The 19,318-nt window shown below is 36.6% G+C and overlaps 2 protein-coding genes across 4 annotated transcripts; both read left to right on the top strand.

Annotated features, from left to right (window-relative positions):
* LOC109713307 (dihydroxy-acid dehydratase, chloroplastic) lies at window positions 583-6,820 on the top strand. The gene is made up of 14 exons (XM_020237310.1): window positions 583-1,332; window positions 1,901-1,972; window positions 2,606-2,653; window positions 3,110-3,264; window positions 3,719-3,913; window positions 3,986-4,097; window positions 4,463-4,532; window positions 4,618-4,676; window positions 4,765-4,888; window positions 4,996-5,066; window positions 5,422-5,523; window positions 5,995-6,075; window positions 6,270-6,428; window positions 6,508-6,820. The coding sequence occupies exons 1-14, from the start codon at window positions 592-594 to the stop codon at window positions 6,556-6,558; spliced, it is 2,040 nt and encodes a 679-aa protein (XP_020092899.1). The 5' UTR covers window positions 583-591; the 3' UTR covers window positions 6,559-6,820.
* Window positions 8,048-14,379, top strand: LOC109712479 (kinesin-like protein KIN-10C). Of its 3 annotated transcripts, none has more exons than XM_020236063.1 (18): window positions 8,048-8,498; window positions 8,900-9,065; window positions 9,943-10,143; window positions 10,244-10,433; window positions 10,578-10,732; window positions 10,827-11,074; window positions 11,167-11,262; window positions 11,349-11,382; window positions 11,674-11,724; window positions 11,805-11,855; window positions 11,939-12,001; window positions 12,118-12,193; window positions 12,486-12,769; window positions 12,857-12,903; window positions 13,675-13,696; window positions 13,788-13,856; window positions 13,977-14,015; window positions 14,120-14,379. In XM_020236063.1, the coding sequence occupies exons 1-18, from the start codon at window positions 8,290-8,292 to the stop codon at window positions 14,156-14,158; spliced, it is 2,040 nt and encodes a 679-aa protein (XP_020091652.1). In that variant the 5' UTR covers window positions 8,048-8,289; the 3' UTR covers window positions 14,159-14,379. The 3 variants fall into 3 exon arrangements, with proteins under 3 accessions (XP_020091652.1, XP_020091650.1, XP_020091651.1); XM_020236061.1 differs by having other exon boundaries at window positions 8,087-8,498; window positions 10,527-10,732; XM_020236062.1 differs by having other exon boundaries at window positions 8,091-8,498; window positions 10,527-10,732; window positions 11,948-12,001.

Consider the following 19,318-nt stretch of genomic DNA (forward strand, 5'->3'; position numbering starts at 1 on the left):
GGTGTTTCGTGAAGTGACCTTTCGATTGTGACTTTTCATTTGATCATAACTACCAAATAGTTATATGAATCAAGTTCAATGAATATAACCATTGATTCCAACGGGCATATGTACGAAGAGACACACTATAAAGATGTGTCTTTTCATATCATATTCTTTCACTAAAAGTCACATCCTTTCACTTTAAGAGTCATACCCTTTGATTAGAGTTGCATCCACTCACTAAGGGTTGCATCCATTCACTAAGAGTTGCATCCATTCATTAAGGATTGCATCCTTTCACGAAGAATCACATCCATTCACTAAAAACAATAAACAAAATATATTATTTTAAAATTTTCCTTACAAAAAAAACACAGATAGAAAACAAATTATATATAATTTAAGACATTAATTAAATATAAAAATATTTTTGAAATAATAGTATTAATGTTAGACATATGTAACAAATAATAATAATAATAATAATAATAAGTATAACATTATAGTGTAGGTAATTTGGGTCCCACATTATGTATTTTAGTAATAAAAATAATTTATTTGGCTCTGAATTTTCCAGCTAGACCAGTTGGGGTCGTCTCGAGAACTGAAATGACACATTTGTCCTTTACTCCAACCACTCTGAATACAAAGTTTCAGATCCCCCACGTGAATATCGTACGACAATGTGTCCTCCCACCTTCTTTATCCGACACGTGTACATCAGCCGATACACGCCGTCGCTCCCTATTCCCTCTCCCCAAAAACCCTAGCAAAACCCTAGCTAAACCCTCCTCCCTCTTCCCCCCCTCCGCCGCCGCCACAATGCAAACCCTAGCCCCCTTCTCCTCCCACACCTCCGGCGCCGTCGCTCTCCGCCGTGTCCCGCCCCTCCGCGCCGCCGCCGCCGCCGCCGCCGCCGCCGATGCTCCTACGCCGCCCGCCACCACGCAAGCGATTCCCCCGGCGCCGCCGCGGAAGATCAACCTCTACAGCTCCCGCATCACGGAGCCCAAGTCCCAGGGCGGGTCCCAGGCCATCCTCTACGGCGTGGGGCTCTCCGAAGCCGACATGGCGAAGCCCCAGGTGGGGATCTCCTCCGTGTGGTACGAGGGCAACACGTGCAACATGCACCTCCTCCGCCTCGCCGAGGCCGTGCGCGAGGGCGTGCGCGACGCGGGGATGGTGGGGTTTCGATTCAACACCATCGGGGTGAGCGACGCGATCTCCATGGGCACGAGGGGCATGTGCTATAGCCTCCAATCGAGGGACCTCATAGCGGATAGTATCGAGACCGTAATGGCCGCGCAGTGGTACGACGCAAACATTTCCATCCCCGGATGTGATAAAAATGTGAGCTTTTTTTGTCTCCTTATTAGCCATTTCTTCTTTATTTTGTGGCTTTTCTCATTAGCTCTGTGCAAAATGTTAGCTTAATGAGCACCTTAGCTGTTCCGTTTGCGCAATTTAAGGGGAAAAAAAATGTTAAATTACATGAAACAACCATTTTTATCTAAAAGCTTAAGTTACAAAGAGAGCGGTATTTTCAATAAATTTATTTATTCAACATGATACCATGTTAAAATGTATTACAAAAAGAGGGAGAGTGTTGAATATAAATATTGAAAACACCGTTCTTTGATAGCTTAAGCTTTAGAGAAAAATGGTTGTTTCATGTAATTTAACAAAAAATATGTAATTTTTGCTCTTCTTTTGCATTCGATGATTCTTGGTCTTTAACTACTGTGTTTCTGACTTTCTGCTTATAATGTTGTTGGAAAAGTGCTATCTTGGATGGAGAGTTTCTTGCTTCTTGCGGCATTAAGAGTTGCTGCAATATAGTGGAAGCATCACTTTGTTCTCTTTATCATCCTATCTCTTTATTTTTGGCGTGCTTAGCTCATTGCGTCTTACCTTGTAGATGCCAGGTACAATCATGGCAATGGGGCGACTTAATAGACCAAGTATCATGGTTTATGGTGGAACTATCAAGGTGATAACCATTCTTAGATACATTTTTTTTCCTCTAATTTTTCCTCGTTTTGTTCTAGTAGATTCCAGAAGATACACTTGCTCCCTATGTACTGCTATTTCAGTGTTTCATGTCAGTTTTAGCTTCTTTTTGGTATTTAAATTTTCCAGCATAATTGGGCAAAATTCTAACCAAGCGTGTCTTTTCTCCATTTTTCCTCCTCTAAATTGTTACGCTATGTGATATCATTTGCTATCTCACAGATCTTATTTTACTATGTTACTCTCTTGTGTAAGAGTCGACTTTCTTTGTTCCTTTTTTATGTGTGTGTGTGTTCTCACCAGAAGACTTAGCGTGATACCCTATGTAATTCTATATAAGAGTGTTCTTTTACTCTTTTACCGGTACATTGGCAAATTATTTTTCCAATTTTCTTTTACCAATGTAGGTGACTAATGTTAGAATGCCTAAGATTCATGCTTAGATCGTCCCTTTGAATATTTCTGATTTTCACTTGATTTAGGATAATGAACAAGATGCATGCTATATGCAGTTTTTTTCTAGTTCTTGTTGAATGAGTGGAACTTATATCTAAATATAATAATTCCTTTGGAGAATGTAATACTAACTTATGCATAATTTTTCTTTGTGCAGCCAGGTCACTTTCAGGGCAATGCTTATGATATCGTATCTGCTTTTCAGGTATACATAGAGCTCGTTGTCTCGATTTTGTTACAGAGAGCTAAAATTCTTTTGCCATTAGGAGTTACCAAGATATATTATTATTTGATCTTTGTGAGTTTCTACTTTGTTTTCTGAATTCAGATATGTTTTTTGTATTCATTTTCGCATCCAAGTTATCAAGTTCCATCCATGTAAACTTGTGCATTTCCCACGTTTTCACTCCAGTCTGGTTTGAAGAATGTTTCTTTGTGTACCACTATTGTACTGTTCCAGAAGTGATTCTTGCCAACTAAAAATTTAGGACCTGAAATCCCTTTGGAATAAAAAAATTTCCTCTCAGTCGTGGGAAAAGAAAAAGTCTAAATAACAATCTGTTTTTCATATATTAATGCTAACGAACTGTTCTGTCAACTTGACGTAATAGGCTATAGACTAAAGATCCTTTCAATACTGCTCTGTTGGTTCTCTATTTAGTGTTACGGCGAGTATGTCAGTGGCGCAATCAATGATGATGAAAGAATGAATGTGGTGCGCAATTCATGCCCTGGAGCAGGAGCTTGTGGTGGCATGTACACAGCAAACACCATGGCATCTGCTATTGAGACTATGGGCATGACACTTCCTTACAGGTATGTATATGCCATTTCGTTCTCAGGATATTATTTTTTCCATATACACCTCTTTAAGATGCAGCATCTTGCAAAATTGCCCTTTAAGTTGTCGAGTCATCCAATTCATTTGGGGAGTTTGGCTTTAACTGAGAAAAGTTTCCAAAGAGGAACATTTTCTTTAAATGCAAGTGTATATATGTAGGAACTTAGAAATGAAAGATGTATTCATGTACCCCTATCTTAAGTTGTCTTTCTATCAAGTAAAAAAAAAATCATGAACAGGGAGACTTTTGTAAGACAAAAGCAATAAATCAAGATTTAAAGAAGGTATATAGAAAATTAGAAATCAAGGTTTTGCTGCGGTATATACATAAACAGATGATTTTGTATGCTGGTTCATTTCTCTTCCTCCTGTTTTCCCCATTCTCCCTTTTTGTTCATGTCTTTTCCTGAAATTTTATGTATGTCAAAGCTCTTCTATACCAGCTGAAGATCCACTAAAGTTAGAGGAGTGCCGTATGGCCGGGAAGTGCATCTTGGAACTGTTAAAAATGGATCTGAAGCCTCAAGACATTATTACGGAGAAATCGCTACGCAATGCAATGGTCGTTGTAATGGCCCTAGGTGGGTCTACTAATGCTGTTCTGCATTTGATTGCTATAGCTAGGTGGGTAAGCTGCTTATCATCTATGGCAAGCGTGTTTGTTTGGCCTTCTTTTAATAGCTCACTTTCTTGTAGGTCTGTCGGCCTCCAGCTGACCCTTGATGATTTTCAGAAGGTTAGCGATAAGGTTCCTTTCCTTGCGGATCTGAAGCCTAGTGGGAAATATGTTATGGAAGATTTACACAAGGTATGCTTTTTACACTCTTTTTAACTTTTTTGGGGGGCTTTTACATACATATCCCTGCAAAATCAACTATTTACAGATATGCCCGCCCTCAAGAATCTCAATTTCATATGTAATCGTTGGAATTGCAGTTTCCTACGAAATTGCTCATTAAGTTGGGGAGTTATCCAATTCATGGGGAAAGTTGGCTTCTATCAGGGAAGGTTTTTTTGTAGAGTTTGAGTACTAGGGCATTTGTGTGGCACATTAAGCTTTTGGAGGGCATAAAGTAAAGTTTTAGATAATACGTACATACATACACAGACACGCGCACATTTTACTGTATTTGAGGAACATTCTAATTATCCCCTCGATGTTAATACGCATAGGTTGGGGGAACTCCTGCAGTTATTCGATACCTTCTTGAAGAAGGCTTTCTGGATGGCGATTGTATGACTGGTATGTGCTGTAATATTATTATTTTTTACAAATATTTGACTATCCTTCTTTTGTTTCTGGAATAACTCACATTCTCTTATTCCAGTCACCGGGAAAACTCTTGAAGAAAATGCGAAACTCTTCCCTCCTTTAGCTGAGGGACAGGTATAACCCAAAGCTAATATATTGCATACAGTTTCTGACCTTCCCTTTCTGACTGTTATTCTGAGCTTTTAATCATATCCTTATGCAGCAAATAATACGACCGTTGAATAATCCTATCAAATCAACGGGACATATACAGATACTCTATGGGAATCTTGCTCCTGAGGGTTCTGTGGCGAAAATCACTGGCAAAGAGGGTTTATTTTTCTCTGGTACCAACTTTTTTTTTTTTTAATTTTTACTTGCTAGTTATTATGTTTGTTACGATTTTTGAAAATTTTGACGTCATTGTAACAAACATGAAGAGATCGTGCAACAGGTCCAGCACTTGTTTTCGAGGGTGAGGAATCAATGATTGAAGCACTTTCAGAAGATCCTGAGAGATTTAGGGTAAAATTTCATGCAATTGTTCTGTTTCTTTTTCTTATAAGAACATTTCAATCTTTAAGACTTTAAGGTGTCTTCAATAAAGGAGCCTAAGTATTCTTGCTGTCTCTGATTATGGATAATAAACATTTCATCTTTTCTTCTGTCTCGTCAATTATTTTCAAGTAGTCTCAATGCCATGTGTTACCTTTACTTCCTTTTAGTCATGATGTGTTTATCAACAAGCATTTCTAATTACCTCCAACTAAATGGTCCCTAAGAGTTCTTAAACTAATACCATGTTTATGGTACTCTTGAAGGATCAATGCGTAATTTATGATGAGATTCTACTATTTTCATGCGGCATATAATATTTCAGGGGAAGGTGGTTGTTATTAGAGGAGAGGGACCAAAGGGTGGCCCTGGAATGCCTGAGATGCTGACACCTACGAGTGCAATAATGGGTGCTGGACTCGGGAAGGTATCTTTGTGCTCAATCCTAATAAATTTCTTGTCGACTCTATTATTTTGAATTTAAGGCTGAATTGTAGGGGAGCAAAGCAACTAAGTACTTCTGCATCTTTTTATGCTGAATAGTTTATGCCTCACATTTAAACTTTCCATCTTGCACCTGTATGTGAGAAACATGCCTTGTTTTCTCAGAACCATGAGCCACCTTTAACTTTGTTTCTGGTCATATGTCGTGAATTTCTGGTGATATGCTGTAGCCAATTTCATTTTTCATTGGATAATTACAGATACTACATTATCCATGTGATACATCTGTTGGCGCAGAGTTTTTGAGGCTTTTGTCTTTTTAAAATGTTTAAAATTAATGAGTTCCTTGACACAATTTTCTCTCTTATATCTTGTTTCTGTTAGTAGCCTTATTATCATGCAGTACTTTCCTCGATTGTTTTCTCTTGCTAACTAGTGTGAAACACCATTTTAGGAGTGCGCCCTGCTCACTGATGGTAGGTTCTCCGGAGGATCGCATGGATATGTTGTAGGCCATATATGCCCCGAAGCGCAGGTGTGCCCCTCTTTACAATTTTTATTTTTTGCATCTTATCATAATCTCTACTTTTCATCATCTCGAGTTAGGAAAATTACAGAGAATAGAAAACATTCTCAATAAGGACTTCTGTAGAAGTAAAACAACTTGAGGGATTTCCGTTAAAGTTCGTCAAGTGAAAATTGATACTCATAATAAGATCACATTTTCAGGAAGGTGGCCCGATTGGTCTTATTGAAGATGGCGACATAATCACCGTCGACATCCTAAAGAAAAGAATGGATGTCGATCTGACAGAACAGCAGTTGGAAGAGAGGAGGAAGAAATGGACTCCGCCGCCTTACAAGGCCACAAAAGGAGTCCTCTATAAGGTATTTTGTAGCTTGAACTAAGCATCTCACATTATGAATTTCTCTCATTTCTAAAAGATCTTGCCCTTTTTTTTTACAGTACATCAAGAATGTGCAGTCTGCGTCAAGAGGATGTGTAACAGACGAATAAGGAGAGATATCACATCAGTTTATGATGATAATAAGGTCGCTCTTTTCGGCATTTCTATTTATCCTCGACCGAAGAGGAGAATTCCTAGGAGCAAAAAAATTTTCTTCCTGAAGAGTGTCTTAAGACTGTAGAGCTCATTGAACTGCTAGGGATTTTGCAGGATTGTTGCTTTGTAAAAGATTCAGGAACTGCACTGTTAACTTATTTATGGATTTATTTAGTGTGAAAATTTTGAACAGCATAAATGTTTGATTCAATTTAATTTGATATCAGAATTTGGGCTCAAATTCTTATGAAATTAATAACCACGCAACAACGGACTATAGGTAGATGTGAGACCTGGATAGTCCTATGTATAAGGTATAAGAGCTAAAGTTTTTATTTCGGTGGCCAAGTCCAAGAGTTTAAAAGAGTTAAGCGTGATAGAGCTAAAGTTGTTTTAGGATGGGTGACTCTCTGCAAAGTGGGGTATTACAGTTGGTATTAAAGTCAATTATCAGCCGGAAGTGTGAGATGAGTTTCGACTGAGTCGGGGTTATACAGTAGGAAAAGTGAGGTTCTCATACTGATGATTATTGTGGGTAGAGTGTGGCTCTCCCACAATAATGTTGATTAAGGTTAACGAAACAAATTTCACATCGCCTGATACTTGTGAGTCTGAATCTGACGAGAACGTCAAGGTTTGAAGAGGAGATTGTGAGATTCCAAATAATCTTATATAAAATACAATAAGACTAAAACTTTTAATTCGACTATAGTAATTTAGGCGGTGGTTATGCCTAAAAGGTTAAGAGAGTTAAATATGCAATAACTAAAATAGTTCTAGAATGGATGATCTTCTAGAAAGTGGGGCGTCACAAGTAGATATGCTTTTTTGAGCAAATATTAGCTTTATTTCGGCCGGCACTGATTCTTATTGATTTATTTCTGCCAGATGTTGTATTGCTGTTTTTGGAATGGATAGTTCTGAAAACTGAAACTGTGGATGCCTGTTGAAATATTTTTGCTTAAAAGAAAAAAAATCACTTTTGGGAGAAGCTACAGAAGGCCAAATGCAGTTAAAGTAGATGTTGGCTGATTCTCTGGTGAGATGTATTATTCCCTTTGGCATCTATTCATACGTTTTGTGCGTTTGCGCAAATAGAAGATTTATACTGAATAAGATGTTTATGCATTTAGTCATGTATGCAAAATGATTGGTTTTTTCAGTAATATTAAGCGAACGAATGCCCTGAGATAATGCCTATCTACATGAAATAATTTTTTTTTTAAAAAAAAAATAGAAGTTGAGGGCTGTGAATTAAAATGTAATTAATTGAGTGGGCTTTCTCGAAACGTCTCGTAAGCTTAGGGGTCTCGATGCAAATGTACCCGTAGTTTTATGTGCTAAAAAGGAATGGAGCGTAGCGTGGGCCCACGGAGGGGGACCACAAAATAATAGGAGCCAAAATTTGAAAGCTCAGCATATGTTATACCCTCGGAACAATGTATTAGTGAGAGATCACGATAAAGTATACTGTTTCCAAAGCCCACGTGGCATTCTCTCATTGGTGTTTTAAACTGCTCCGCGGTACACTGGAACACCTTAAACTTTAAACCTCTCGGCCCCGCTAACGGCTATATTCCCCCTCCCCCTCTCTCCCTCTCACCAAAAACCCCTCTCTCTCTCTCTCTCTCTCTCTCTCTCTCTCTCTCTCTCTCTCTCCTCGTTCCCGATTCTTCGATTAGGGCATGGATTCTTCCTCAATTTCCAGTTCGAGGCCTCGGTTTCAATCGCGTCGCGGAGTTCGTGTGGTGGGAAAGATCCGGCCTTTGCACGATTCGGAGGTCGGAGATCTCTCCCGTGGCGATCCTTCTTGCTCCCCCAATCGGCCTCAGGTCTCCGTCGCGAGATGTGAGGGGGAACACGCCGTGATCTCCTTTAAAGATCAGCCCAGCGGGTTCGTTGTTCTTCGACATTTTATCATATGTGTGTTCGTTTCGATTCAATTAGGTTGAAGTTCTAAACTTGGAAACAATTAGGGTTTTGATCGTTTGGTTGGGGTTTTAATTAATTGGGAATAGCCATTGGTGTTAGGATGAAAGGGTCGAAGAGGCGTGCGCTGCTCTCTTTTGTTCAAGTTGCGAATTAGGGTTTTGATCATTTTATTAAAGACTTCAAATTAGGGCTTTTGTGTGTTGGTAAGTGTGCCATTGGAGTTACCACGAAAAGGTCCGAGCAAGCATGTCCCGATTTTGTTTTTTCAAGTTGCATGTAGGTTAGGGTTTTGATCGTTTTATAAATTATTTTTAGATTAGGGCTTTCCTCTTTTCTTGATTGTGTTTTTCAAATCGGTTTCAGTCGGAAAGATTCTTACAAGCTAGATTGGTGCTATGAGCCAGAAGAGGGTGTCGGCGAGATTTTCTCAAGAGAGGTTAAGCCTCTGATACAGGGGTTGTTTCAAGGATCAAATTCTTGTGTTATTGCTTATGGTGCTCGCGGAAGTGGGAAGACGCAAATCCTTCAGGTGAATTATTGTCGTTGATCATCTTGGTACTCAATTTTTGCAAGTTGAATTCTTGTTATATCCTATGTAATATTCTAATGCAATAGTGGGTGTACACAAATTAAGAAGATTGTATTTCACAAATTGGTATTCATGTTGGATGTAATCAAGAGCGTGCATATGAAATTACAAATTTGAATTTGGATTTCTTATGCATCATTCAATAGCCCTTGTTTGAAAAATATAGAGCATTAATTTTGGGACAGCTTGATGACTATAGTGTAAAATACAAAAAATCCAAGGATGTTGTATACATGCCTTTCTGATGTTTACTTGTTAATTTTGGAGCCCATATGCTTGTATTTGTGTGCACGCATGCACACATACGTGTGTTTGATGCTTTCCGTTTGAAATTTCTATTAGGGCATTTTTCTAGATTCGTATGTGAGACAAGATCTGATTTTCCGAATTGTTTTTAATATTTAGAAACCAACTGACTGTTCTGAATGGCCCTTTTCTGTACACTAAGTGGACATATGTTTCAAATACAATTAGTTTATTGAACACATAATGTTATATGTGAAAACCATAAACAAGAAAATTTTAAGTGATTTGCATCAGTCTAAATCATTCATATAAGAAGCTACATGTATCAACCAATAGCGACCTCATTAAATTTGAAGGCAACACTGCTCCAATGCATTTGATTCTCGGATTCTTGATGTTCCAGAGAGTCTAAATCATATTAACAGGATGGATCCTGCACAAATTTGTCACAACATTCATTTGAATTGAAATTATTTGAGTTCAAAGACTCTTCCCAGAGCTTCTAACGTGATCCGTAGAGGCCAAATATATAATTCAGTGTATGATATTGCATTTAATTTCCAAAACATAGGGCTCTGAAGAGAATCCTGGCTTAGCTCCAATTACGTTATATGAGATCCTAGCGATGGCCAAGGAAATTGAAGGGTTGGTAACTATATCATGCTACGAAGTGTTTCAAGATCATATCTATGATATATTGGAACCCAAAGAGCAAGAAGTGCTTGTTCTTGAAGATGCCGGAAGGAGAATTCAGCTTAAGGGACTTTCTCAAGTGAGATGGAAAATCCATTTTATATTGTTGTTATTCTAGAGGCGTAGTTGATTACTGAATAACTGTTTCTGAGAGATTTATTGAAATATGACTTTTTTAGGTTCCTGTGAAATCCATGTCTGAGTTCAATAGTTTGTACTTTCATGGATGTAACCAATGGAAGCAATCACAAAAGATTGGGAGTGAAGATGCAATTAGGTCCCATCGAGGGTTAATTATATACGTCTCTCGTGTTGTCAAAGAATCGAACCATTCCCTCGTCGGAAAGATAAACTTGGTTGATTTGGCAGGTAATTCTATTCTATCAAGAATTTTGATATTTCTTTGCTATTTGAGGTATTAATTTAGAAAACAATGTTAGATTCCTGCTGCTTTTTTATCAGATTATGATGACACCAAATCAAGAGACAATGGTTCACTCAATCTATCTGTAGGGGCTAAAGTCAACAAGTCACTCTACGCCCTAATGAATGTAGTCTTCGCACTTAATAGCAGTGAGACTTATGTTGCCTACCGACAAAGCAAACTGACCCGTTTGTTGCAAGATTTCATGTGCAAATCAAGTGGGGCGGTACTGGTAACTTGCTTGGTAAGGCTTTCTTTTAGATATATACATACCCATATTTTTGTTGTATTATATAGTTTCCTTTCTTCCTCTATTAACCAATTCGTTCATGATTTAGAACCCAACAGCCTGCCAAGATACTATTCATGCACTTAGTTTGGCTTCTCGGTCATGCCAAGCAGCCAATGTTAATTGCACTAGCTCAGCCAAGAATAGCAATACTATTCCAAGGTTTATTCCACCGTCTTCTCCTTTTAAAGGTGCAATCCGTACTTTAGATGGTTCAGTGCTAAAGGATGAACCATCTAAATCTGCTAAGAATGAAAAAAGAGGAAATGGAACTCCATTTGTGCCCAAGACATTGTTGTATGTTCCTTCCTGATGCTGCTTTTTGCTTGGACATAATGGACAAATATAGTTTGCTTTTTCAACTTACACCTTAACCCTTATATATGCAGGCATAAACAATCTAGTTCTACCAAAAGACCTGGATTTTCCTTTAAGAATTTACCTGAGGAGAAATCAAATGATACCATCTCTATCTTAAGTGGGAGGTCCTGTTGTAAATTTCTTCTTCTACTTCGCAAACTTTTCGGATTCAACTTTTGAAGTAACAGTGGGCCTTTTTCTATTGTTGCAGGAAGTTATTCAGTGCCAATGTGAACTCCATAGAGGTAAAATATAATTTTTCGAAGATTTCAGATATTAGTTCTCATCCATTGATATTTCCATTTTAAACTAGGAACTTGCTATTCACAAGACTAATAGCTTTATTTGAGTTAGCACAACATCTTGGTTAATTTTTGATGTTGGACTCAATTATCAGTAGTCTTATATGATTCATGCCATATTGAGGTCTCTATGAGGACAAAAATTTTGAAATGTTTAATGGTGATTTAGCTAGCTGGCGTGGATTATCTTTATGGTCTCGTTCTTAGAAAGGATGCTTTATAACTTTCATGCAGGATAGTACTTCATCTAGCGCTGCTACAGCTGTAGATACAACTACAAATGAGGTTGGTTTAGAGTCAAAGTTTTCTGTAACAAAAATTTTGCCCCATAAAGTTGAGTTAATCAAGTCTTTACATCTTTATAGGACATTAACTTACGGCAGTGCAAACAAATCGAGACATCTATAACGGATGAGGTAGGTACTTTTTTTTTTTTTCCTTCTGGGTAACACATTATGCTCATCCTAAAATTTTATAATCTCTTAATCTGTTCTAAAAGAATATGCAGGAAACTCTGGCAAGCATTGCTGATGATGTGGTGTCTCCTGCATTGGCAGAAGTGGTTAGTCTCTTTCATTTATTTAACTATTAAATGGCTTATGGCTATACTACTTTTTTGTGCAATATTAAGAAGCATTGTACTATTTTATTTTTGACTTTCGCTTCTTTTTTGTATAGAATGTTTGTGTTTCAGATGAATATACAGATCTTCAGGATACACAAACTGATGCAAAGCCAGCTATTAGTGAACATGGTGCGTGATGGGAATCCATCTATTTCCTCCTAAACAAGTACATCTGAAACTGGAAAATAAACTCCCATAAGGGCCTATTTGGTCCATTTCGTAATGAGGCATTGCACTGCAATGTGGCGAGAAAAAGCCCCCGTTGTGGAACTATTGAGCAATGTAGCTTCTTGCAGTTGTTGGATGCACCATACTGCAAACAGTTACTATCGCACGACCTTCCACTGCTCTGGTGGAACTCACCACACTGGACAAAGCTAGACCAAATGGCCCCTAATTCAATTCTGTTTATACCATGCAGATAATTCTGTTGAGGTGAAGACTCCAATGCGTGCCCATCAGACTTCTCCGAAACTAAGTGAAAAGCTGAGAGAGATATCTAACTCATTGAAGCTGCTAAGTACCCAGCCTATTAACATTGGAACACCAAAAGCCGATGTTTCTTGTATTAGAAAAGAAATTATGGATTCCATTGACCCAAAAACTCCCGGAGAACCTTTAAATTGGAGACTAGATAACCGCCCAACATTTGATCCTGCCGATACACCACAGGACATACTCAGAACCCGTAGTACAGGGCTGAAGGTTTTCTCTAACCTTTTGTTTCTTTGATGTCACCGTGTGATTTCACAATTCAGGTTACCTTATCCATGGAATTTTGTTATTATGCAGAAATCGTTGGTTCAAGAATGTTTAGCTTTTCTCAATTCTGCTAACAAGTAAGTAGAAATTTGTTGAAGCTAAAAATTTCCTTCTGTAACATGACTGTATGCTGACTAAACAATGCTGTATTTTACCATTCGCTTCTATTGCACTGAGTTTTTAATAGTTGTCAGCATATCTAGGAAACTTGAGTGAATATTGATTTACTTTTTGATTGGTTCAAAGCGTTCATTGTTATATTTATCATTAGACCTCTTGAGTTTTGAGATATATTGCATATTTATCGTTTTTGAAATATATAATGAAAGAACTGAAGGTGTTATGTTAAGAAACTAATTGTATCATTGCATGCGAACTTAGTTTACTAGAGTTACCTGAAAGTAATTTAGAGAGTTCTTTCTTAGCATTCTCTTAAAAGGATATTGATTGGCTTGCTGTCAAAAGATTTATAAAGATATAGAAAAGAGAGAGGACAGAATACAAATTCTTAAGAATATGATATATCATCTCATTGATGGACACACTATCTTGATAAATCATATAAGGCTTTGCATTTGAATTGAAATCAAATTCTATTTTAATTTCAAATGATACAAAAGATTACCATTTAACTTGTATATCCAAGCGCGCCTTATTTCACAATACAAAAACGACTTTTTTAACTAGTCTTTCAGTCTATCCATTTGGGACAACTTGATTCCTAGAAACCATGAGTAACTTGCTAGTTTAGAGGATACTCCTTTAATCTGCATTTGATTATTGTTGGTTTGGATCACTAGATTAAGTACTTCTATATTTCTATCTCATAATTCTTTCTTTGATTGCAGGGAGGAACTTAAGGGGCTAAAGGTTAGTTCACAAAGAAAAAGAAAAATACAAACTTTATTTGTTGATTTTTTTTGTTTTAATTTGACATTTTCTGTTACTTTTTCATGTGCAGGGAATTGGAGAAAAGAGAGCTACATACATACTTAACCTCCGTGAGAAAAGCCCAGAACCCTTCAAAAATGTAAGCATTCTTAATCCAATACCACGAAAGTTACTAGGAAATATCTCAATGCCGCTAATTTTTTCTCCTCCTTTTACCTATAAAGTCACTAAAATATGGTATTTATTTATTTATTTCCAGTTAGATGATGTTAAAGATCTAGGTTTGTCTTCAAAGCAGGTAAACTATCCGTTCCTTTTTGCTATCAATCAATAATAGATCTCTCTTCCACAGAATAGATTATTTTCTTAACATAATACTATGCACCTTTTTCTTTCAAACAGATCAATAAAATGATGTCGAAAATTTTAGAGGAATTCTAGTGTTACAATTCTACTGTACCGGAACCTTCAAACTAGGAAGGAGAATGAGTCATGTAAATTTGCCAATAGAGTAAAAGTATTGTTTACCGTATCGGAACTGACGAACGACGTGTTGAATAGTGTGTATCGAGTGATGTTGTTCTTTGTGTTGTTATTTGTGCAATGTAACTTATCTGTGATCATTTACTTCAGTAATGTATGTTTGCTAAATATGATTGTTCTTACATAATGTTTGAATATGGTTGTTTTGGCTTCTTGTATAACAATTATGTAGAATATTCCATGGTTCAAATTATATGAAATCTAGTGATGGACTTTTTTTGAGTTGCTCCCTTAACGCGGTTTAGGGTGTAAAATGCACATGGTTATGAGCCTTTAACATGCCAAGCTTGCAAGTTGCAACAGCAAAACACCTTGTTGTTTAGTAGTACTATTCTCAGACATTATTATTATTCTTCATTAAATATGTCTTTGATTTTACATAGTTCTGCACTCATAAGCTGCATAGGGACACTCAGCTGGAATTTATAAGAGAATGTGTTGTATTAAACTTGTCCTCTAACTAAAGTATCACTACCTTTTATTTATAGTTTATACATATTTTGGAGGAGAACACATTGTGACTATTTCAATGTTTCATGAAAGATGTTGTCATGTAATTATTATTATTTTTTTCAGTATGTAGTTGACCCACATGATAATTGGTTGGTCAAGGTTTTCCTAATGTTTCAAACATTTTTTAAAAAAATCTTATTGATAAAATAATATGTGTGGTTTGCTAATGTGAGACATGTTCAAAAAGATTCAAAAAGCAAAATAAAAATAGGTAGCACAATGTAAACGTTTTTTTTTTTGAAATTTAAATCAAATGATACTAGTAATAATAATTGGAGTCCGGCTGGGATATTATCGATAGCACCAAGCATTTGGTGCTACCGAATTTTTCATCATTAGATTTAATCCTTTGACTCTTTTCATCCGTTAGATTATACTATTCAACCAACAACTTACTCAACCTTAGGGGTCACATCATTCGAATCATATATTCCTTCATCCAAGGATCGGAAATCTAATAGCACCGATAGTTTGGTGTTATTGATAGTATTTCAGCCTAGTTCTAATAATTATAAATCTCATTGATAGGAAACATGGTCCATGACCGACGTGGTGCACTATGTCCACTCAATCATATCTCGTGGTTTAAACAATTTAAGAAAAAACTAAAAACAAAAACAAATGCAAAAACCCACTCTCTCTCTCTCTCTCTCCAAACCTATTCCTTGCATAGTTAAAAAAAAAAAAAATGGAGAGAGATAGAGCAAGCGTGTGGTCTAGATTATATTTAACAGTACCGATTGTCAATGCAGAGATTAACGAAGACGAATCGGTAGCAACGAAGTCCGAATCAGTAGCAACAAAGTCCATTTGCTATCGATAGTGTATATATGCTCTTCTTTGTCAAATTATTTATAAGTGTCTGCTTGACTTTACTTTTATTTTTATTTTACGTTGTTATTATATTTTTAGTAGAGAAGTTAGAAAAATAAAAAAAAAACTAAAATAAGATTCTGAGTTTCAAAAATAGAAGCTGATTTTGGGGCGGTGATGAGCCACACCACAACCCAGAAATCAGAGTCAAGTGGGAATACATTGCCTTTCTGTTGGTATTCGGTTAAATTGAATCGGATGCGCTCATAATCTGGCTCGATCCAACGGTTATTATATTGTCTAATTGGATTAGGATTAATTTCGTTTTTAAATTGAAAAGCTAATTAGAGATAAATTCTAATCATATTAAGATAACAATTAATAACCGATTTGGTCTTATCTCTTACGCACCTATTAGGATTTTGAAATCCCTTATAAATATGCGGACGATCTCACATAAAAGAAAGAGAACAAGAAAACTAAGAGAAAAACGTAGATACCACATCCTCCATTAACCTATTATTCTAGAGGGTCTTGAATGGTGGATTTGTGATCGTGCTCATTTGTAGTTCGATCTAAGACGAGTTGGAACGATAGAAGATTTTCAAGGATGATCCGTGGACACGTGAATCAACCTCTACGATCTAGGCTTGTCGCGTTCTAGCGCGAATCGCTTCCGCAAAAAGGTACGAACAAATACTTCCGCTGTGTTCTACACTTTTCTAAAAGCACAGGTAAAGGTAGCCCAAACGGGTACTAAGATACAAGAGTATAAAGTTTTTGCTGTTGGAAAAAGTTAAAATCAGAGCGTGAGTCTCAAAAATAGAAGCTTCATTTCACTTTAGAGAGAAGCTTTTGCGGCACTACTGTACATGAATATGAAAGACACTTAAAATTAATAGGTAAAGTAGGAGATGTGGATTTAACTCGTTGTAAAATGGGATTGAACCCACGACCTCGCAAAATGAAGGAGTTTAAAATTGATTCTTATGCTATGTTACCCAAAAGATGGATTTAGTAGAAAATAGGCTCAGAAATATATATTAGTGACTCACTATATTGTTCTCCAGTTTGAAGTTCTATTATTTGTAGCAGAATCAGAAGCATTCGTTTTTCTTTTGCGGCAGAATCACAGATATTAATATCAGAGCTTCTGCTTTTGAAGCCTAGGATCTCATTTCTACTATTCACTACAATAAAAGTTTGAGATAACTTATTTCGCTGAATGCTTTACTAGAGATTGCTGTCGCTGAAAGCAGAAGCTGACATCCAGATGACATATTTCTTAACATAAATTTCATGGCGAAATTATGTAACTTAGTCACTAACAGAAAAATAATAGTAATCCTCTTTAGTTGCTCTCTAACTTAATTTCTATTAGATTCTCTTCTTATGTCACAATTAATAAACTTGTACATCTGTTGTGTTGAATTTTTTAATTTAAGATAATACTTAGTTGATGCAGTAGAATATTACATCATAAAACATTCATGAATTTTTGGACCCAAATGGACATGGTTTTATTACAAGTAAAGTATGGGCTTGGTGAGCCCATTGGTCTCTAACTTGGCCACTATTTATAAATAATTTTTTTAAAAAAATTACCAACCATCATGTAAAAGGATCAAGCATTTTTTTTTTTAAAAAAATAAACAAAAAATTGTGTCATCCATTTGTATTACTAATTTACTACACAAATCTATGATCTCTTATAAGTTATATGGTACCAGAGCTAATTCTGAGCTCTGTTAGGTCGATAAAGTTTCGAACATGTTTAGCTCGTCGCATCTCAACTGGGGGTAAATCCCCGTCTCTTAAGAAAGCTAAGCATTTCGCACAAAAATTTGTGGCTGGACTGTACGAAAATTTCAAACTAGGCTAAATAAACAAAAGATATAATTGAAAAGTCTAACCTAATCTAGTTTTCTTCTTCAGGTCTCAAAATTTAAGGCGTGAACAGATCAGCCGAAAAGGAATGAATAGTCAAACTTGATAGGCTTTAATAGTGAGGTTTGTTTATTATCTCTTCTATCAATGTCACATGTACCATTTCTTTCTTTTTTTTTGTTTTAGCTAAATTACAAAAAATTCACTGTCAATATCTGCTTTTTTACTTCTCCCATGCCCATTTAAAAACCTATAATTTGCCCCCTTATAAAATAAAAAATGTTTATTTTACCCCCTGCCGTTAGTGCCTCGTTAGGGTTCCGTTTATAAAATTTGTTATATATTTTTTATACCAAAAATACTCTCAGCCTCTTCTCCTGCCGCCTCGCCCTCCTTCGATGCCTCGCCTTTTCCCTCGTTGTCCTTGCCCATCTCTTGATCCACGCCCACCTCGATTTTCTCTCTATTGTTGTCGAAATGGAGCGGTGACAAGAGTGCAAGAGGAGAAGGAGAGCAGGTGGAGAAGAAAATAGAAAGAACCGTGGCCGATAGAGGCGCGTACCGCGGCCGATCGAGGCGGTGGATGAGCAAAATGAGGAAGGGGATGAAAATGGTGATGGACAAATTGGTCATTGTGTCATCACAGTTCACACCGTAACCCCCTCTGAACATTTTTTATATTACAAGGGGGTAAACTATAGGTTTTTAAATGACAGCAAGGAAAGTAAAAAAGCAGATATTGACAGGAGGGTTTTCTGTAATTTAGCCCCTTTTTTTATAAAAAAAAATCATTTATTTGGTGAGAGAGAAAGTGTAGCAAAGAATGGTTTTAAGAGCTACACAAATCATTATCATCTGGACCATTACAATGTAGATTTAGGTTAAGAGCTACACATATCATTATCATTGGACCATTACTTTGTAGATTTAGGAAAATATCCATATATGGTGAAACCAAGCATGGAATTAATGAAGAAAAGACCCTATAAGAAAATTCAAAAATCTTGTTGGGGCATGTAGATGTAGATGTAGATATTATTCTTGGCTGCACAGCTCATGAATGGGTCCACAAACAGAGGAAGCTTCCAGGAAAAAGCACTTGCAGCAGGCTTCTGACTGACTGCCTGAGAATGACTCCCTCACAAACCTACATCCATTTTTCTTTTCTTTTCTTTTCTTTTCTTTCTTTGAGAGAGAAAGAGGTAACATGTTATCCATTTCGTTCATTTCATTTAGAAATGAATTTAACTGAAAATATAGATAAACTAGGATTCGAATTTTGGATTTCGAATACCAGTCACTAAGCTCTTTGCCACTTGCGCTAGGGACGGTCGGTGACTTATGCTTGATCTTGAAAATGACGTAATGATTTTTTGTAACTTAGTTTGTCATTCTCTTGATTTCCTTTGAACCGATCTTGATCTGGTTATATTGGCTAAACAAATAGGATAGATTTAAAATAAAACAAAAATAAAATAAGCACTGCTGCAGCAGCTGGAGAAGGGTTACATACGTTGCTCAAATTGAACCACTCCAACATGTGAGGAATAAAGTGCTTTTTAAGGTTCCTTTTTTTTTTTTTTTTTTATGATAACTTTTTAAGATTCGAATCGAAGGTTGAAATAAAGAATCCTTGTTAGATGTCAACTACAAGCAACTACAAACATCATGTAACTTACACAAAATGGATCTTGAACTCCTTATATTTTTGCAACAATTAGGGTTCAGATTAATGGTTAGCATCACCTCATGCTCTTATCTAAGAGATTGTGGATTCAAACAATGCCTATTTTTCGTTTGAAATACTAATAATATTTGATGAACCTACGAATGTCCTTCGCGACG

This window comes from Ananas comosus, linkage group 7 (assembly GCF_001540865.1).
Source record: "Ananas comosus cultivar F153 linkage group 7, ASM154086v1, whole genome shotgun sequence".
NCBI classification, from domain to species: domain Eukaryota; kingdom Viridiplantae; phylum Streptophyta; class Magnoliopsida; order Poales; family Bromeliaceae; genus Ananas; species Ananas comosus.

Bases quoted from the DNA above. Each gene is read 5' to 3' on its own strand.
- LOC109713307 (XM_020237310.1), top strand. From the start codon at position 592: ATGACACATTTGTCCTTTACTCCAACCACTCTGAATACAAAGTTTCAG. The intron at 4,533-4,617 runs GTATGTGCTGTA...CTCTTATTCCAG, and splicing joins GGATGGCGATTGTATGACTG to TCACCGGGAAAACTCTTGAA. The intron at 5,524-5,994 runs GTATCTTTGTGC...ACACCATTTTAG, and splicing joins TGGGTGCTGGACTCGGGAAG to GAGTGCGCCCTGCTCACTGA.
- LOC109712479 (XM_020236061.1), top strand. From the start codon at position 8,290: ATGGATTCTTCCTCAATTTCCAGTTCGAGGCCTCGGTTTCAATCGCGT. The intron at 11,075-11,166 runs GTATGTTCCTTC...TTATATATGCAG, and splicing joins TTTGTGCCCAAGACATTGTT to GCATAAACAATCTAGTTCTA. The intron at 11,725-11,804 runs GTTGGTTTAGAG...ACATCTTTATAG, and splicing joins TAGATACAACTACAAATGAG to GACATTAACTTACGGCAGTG.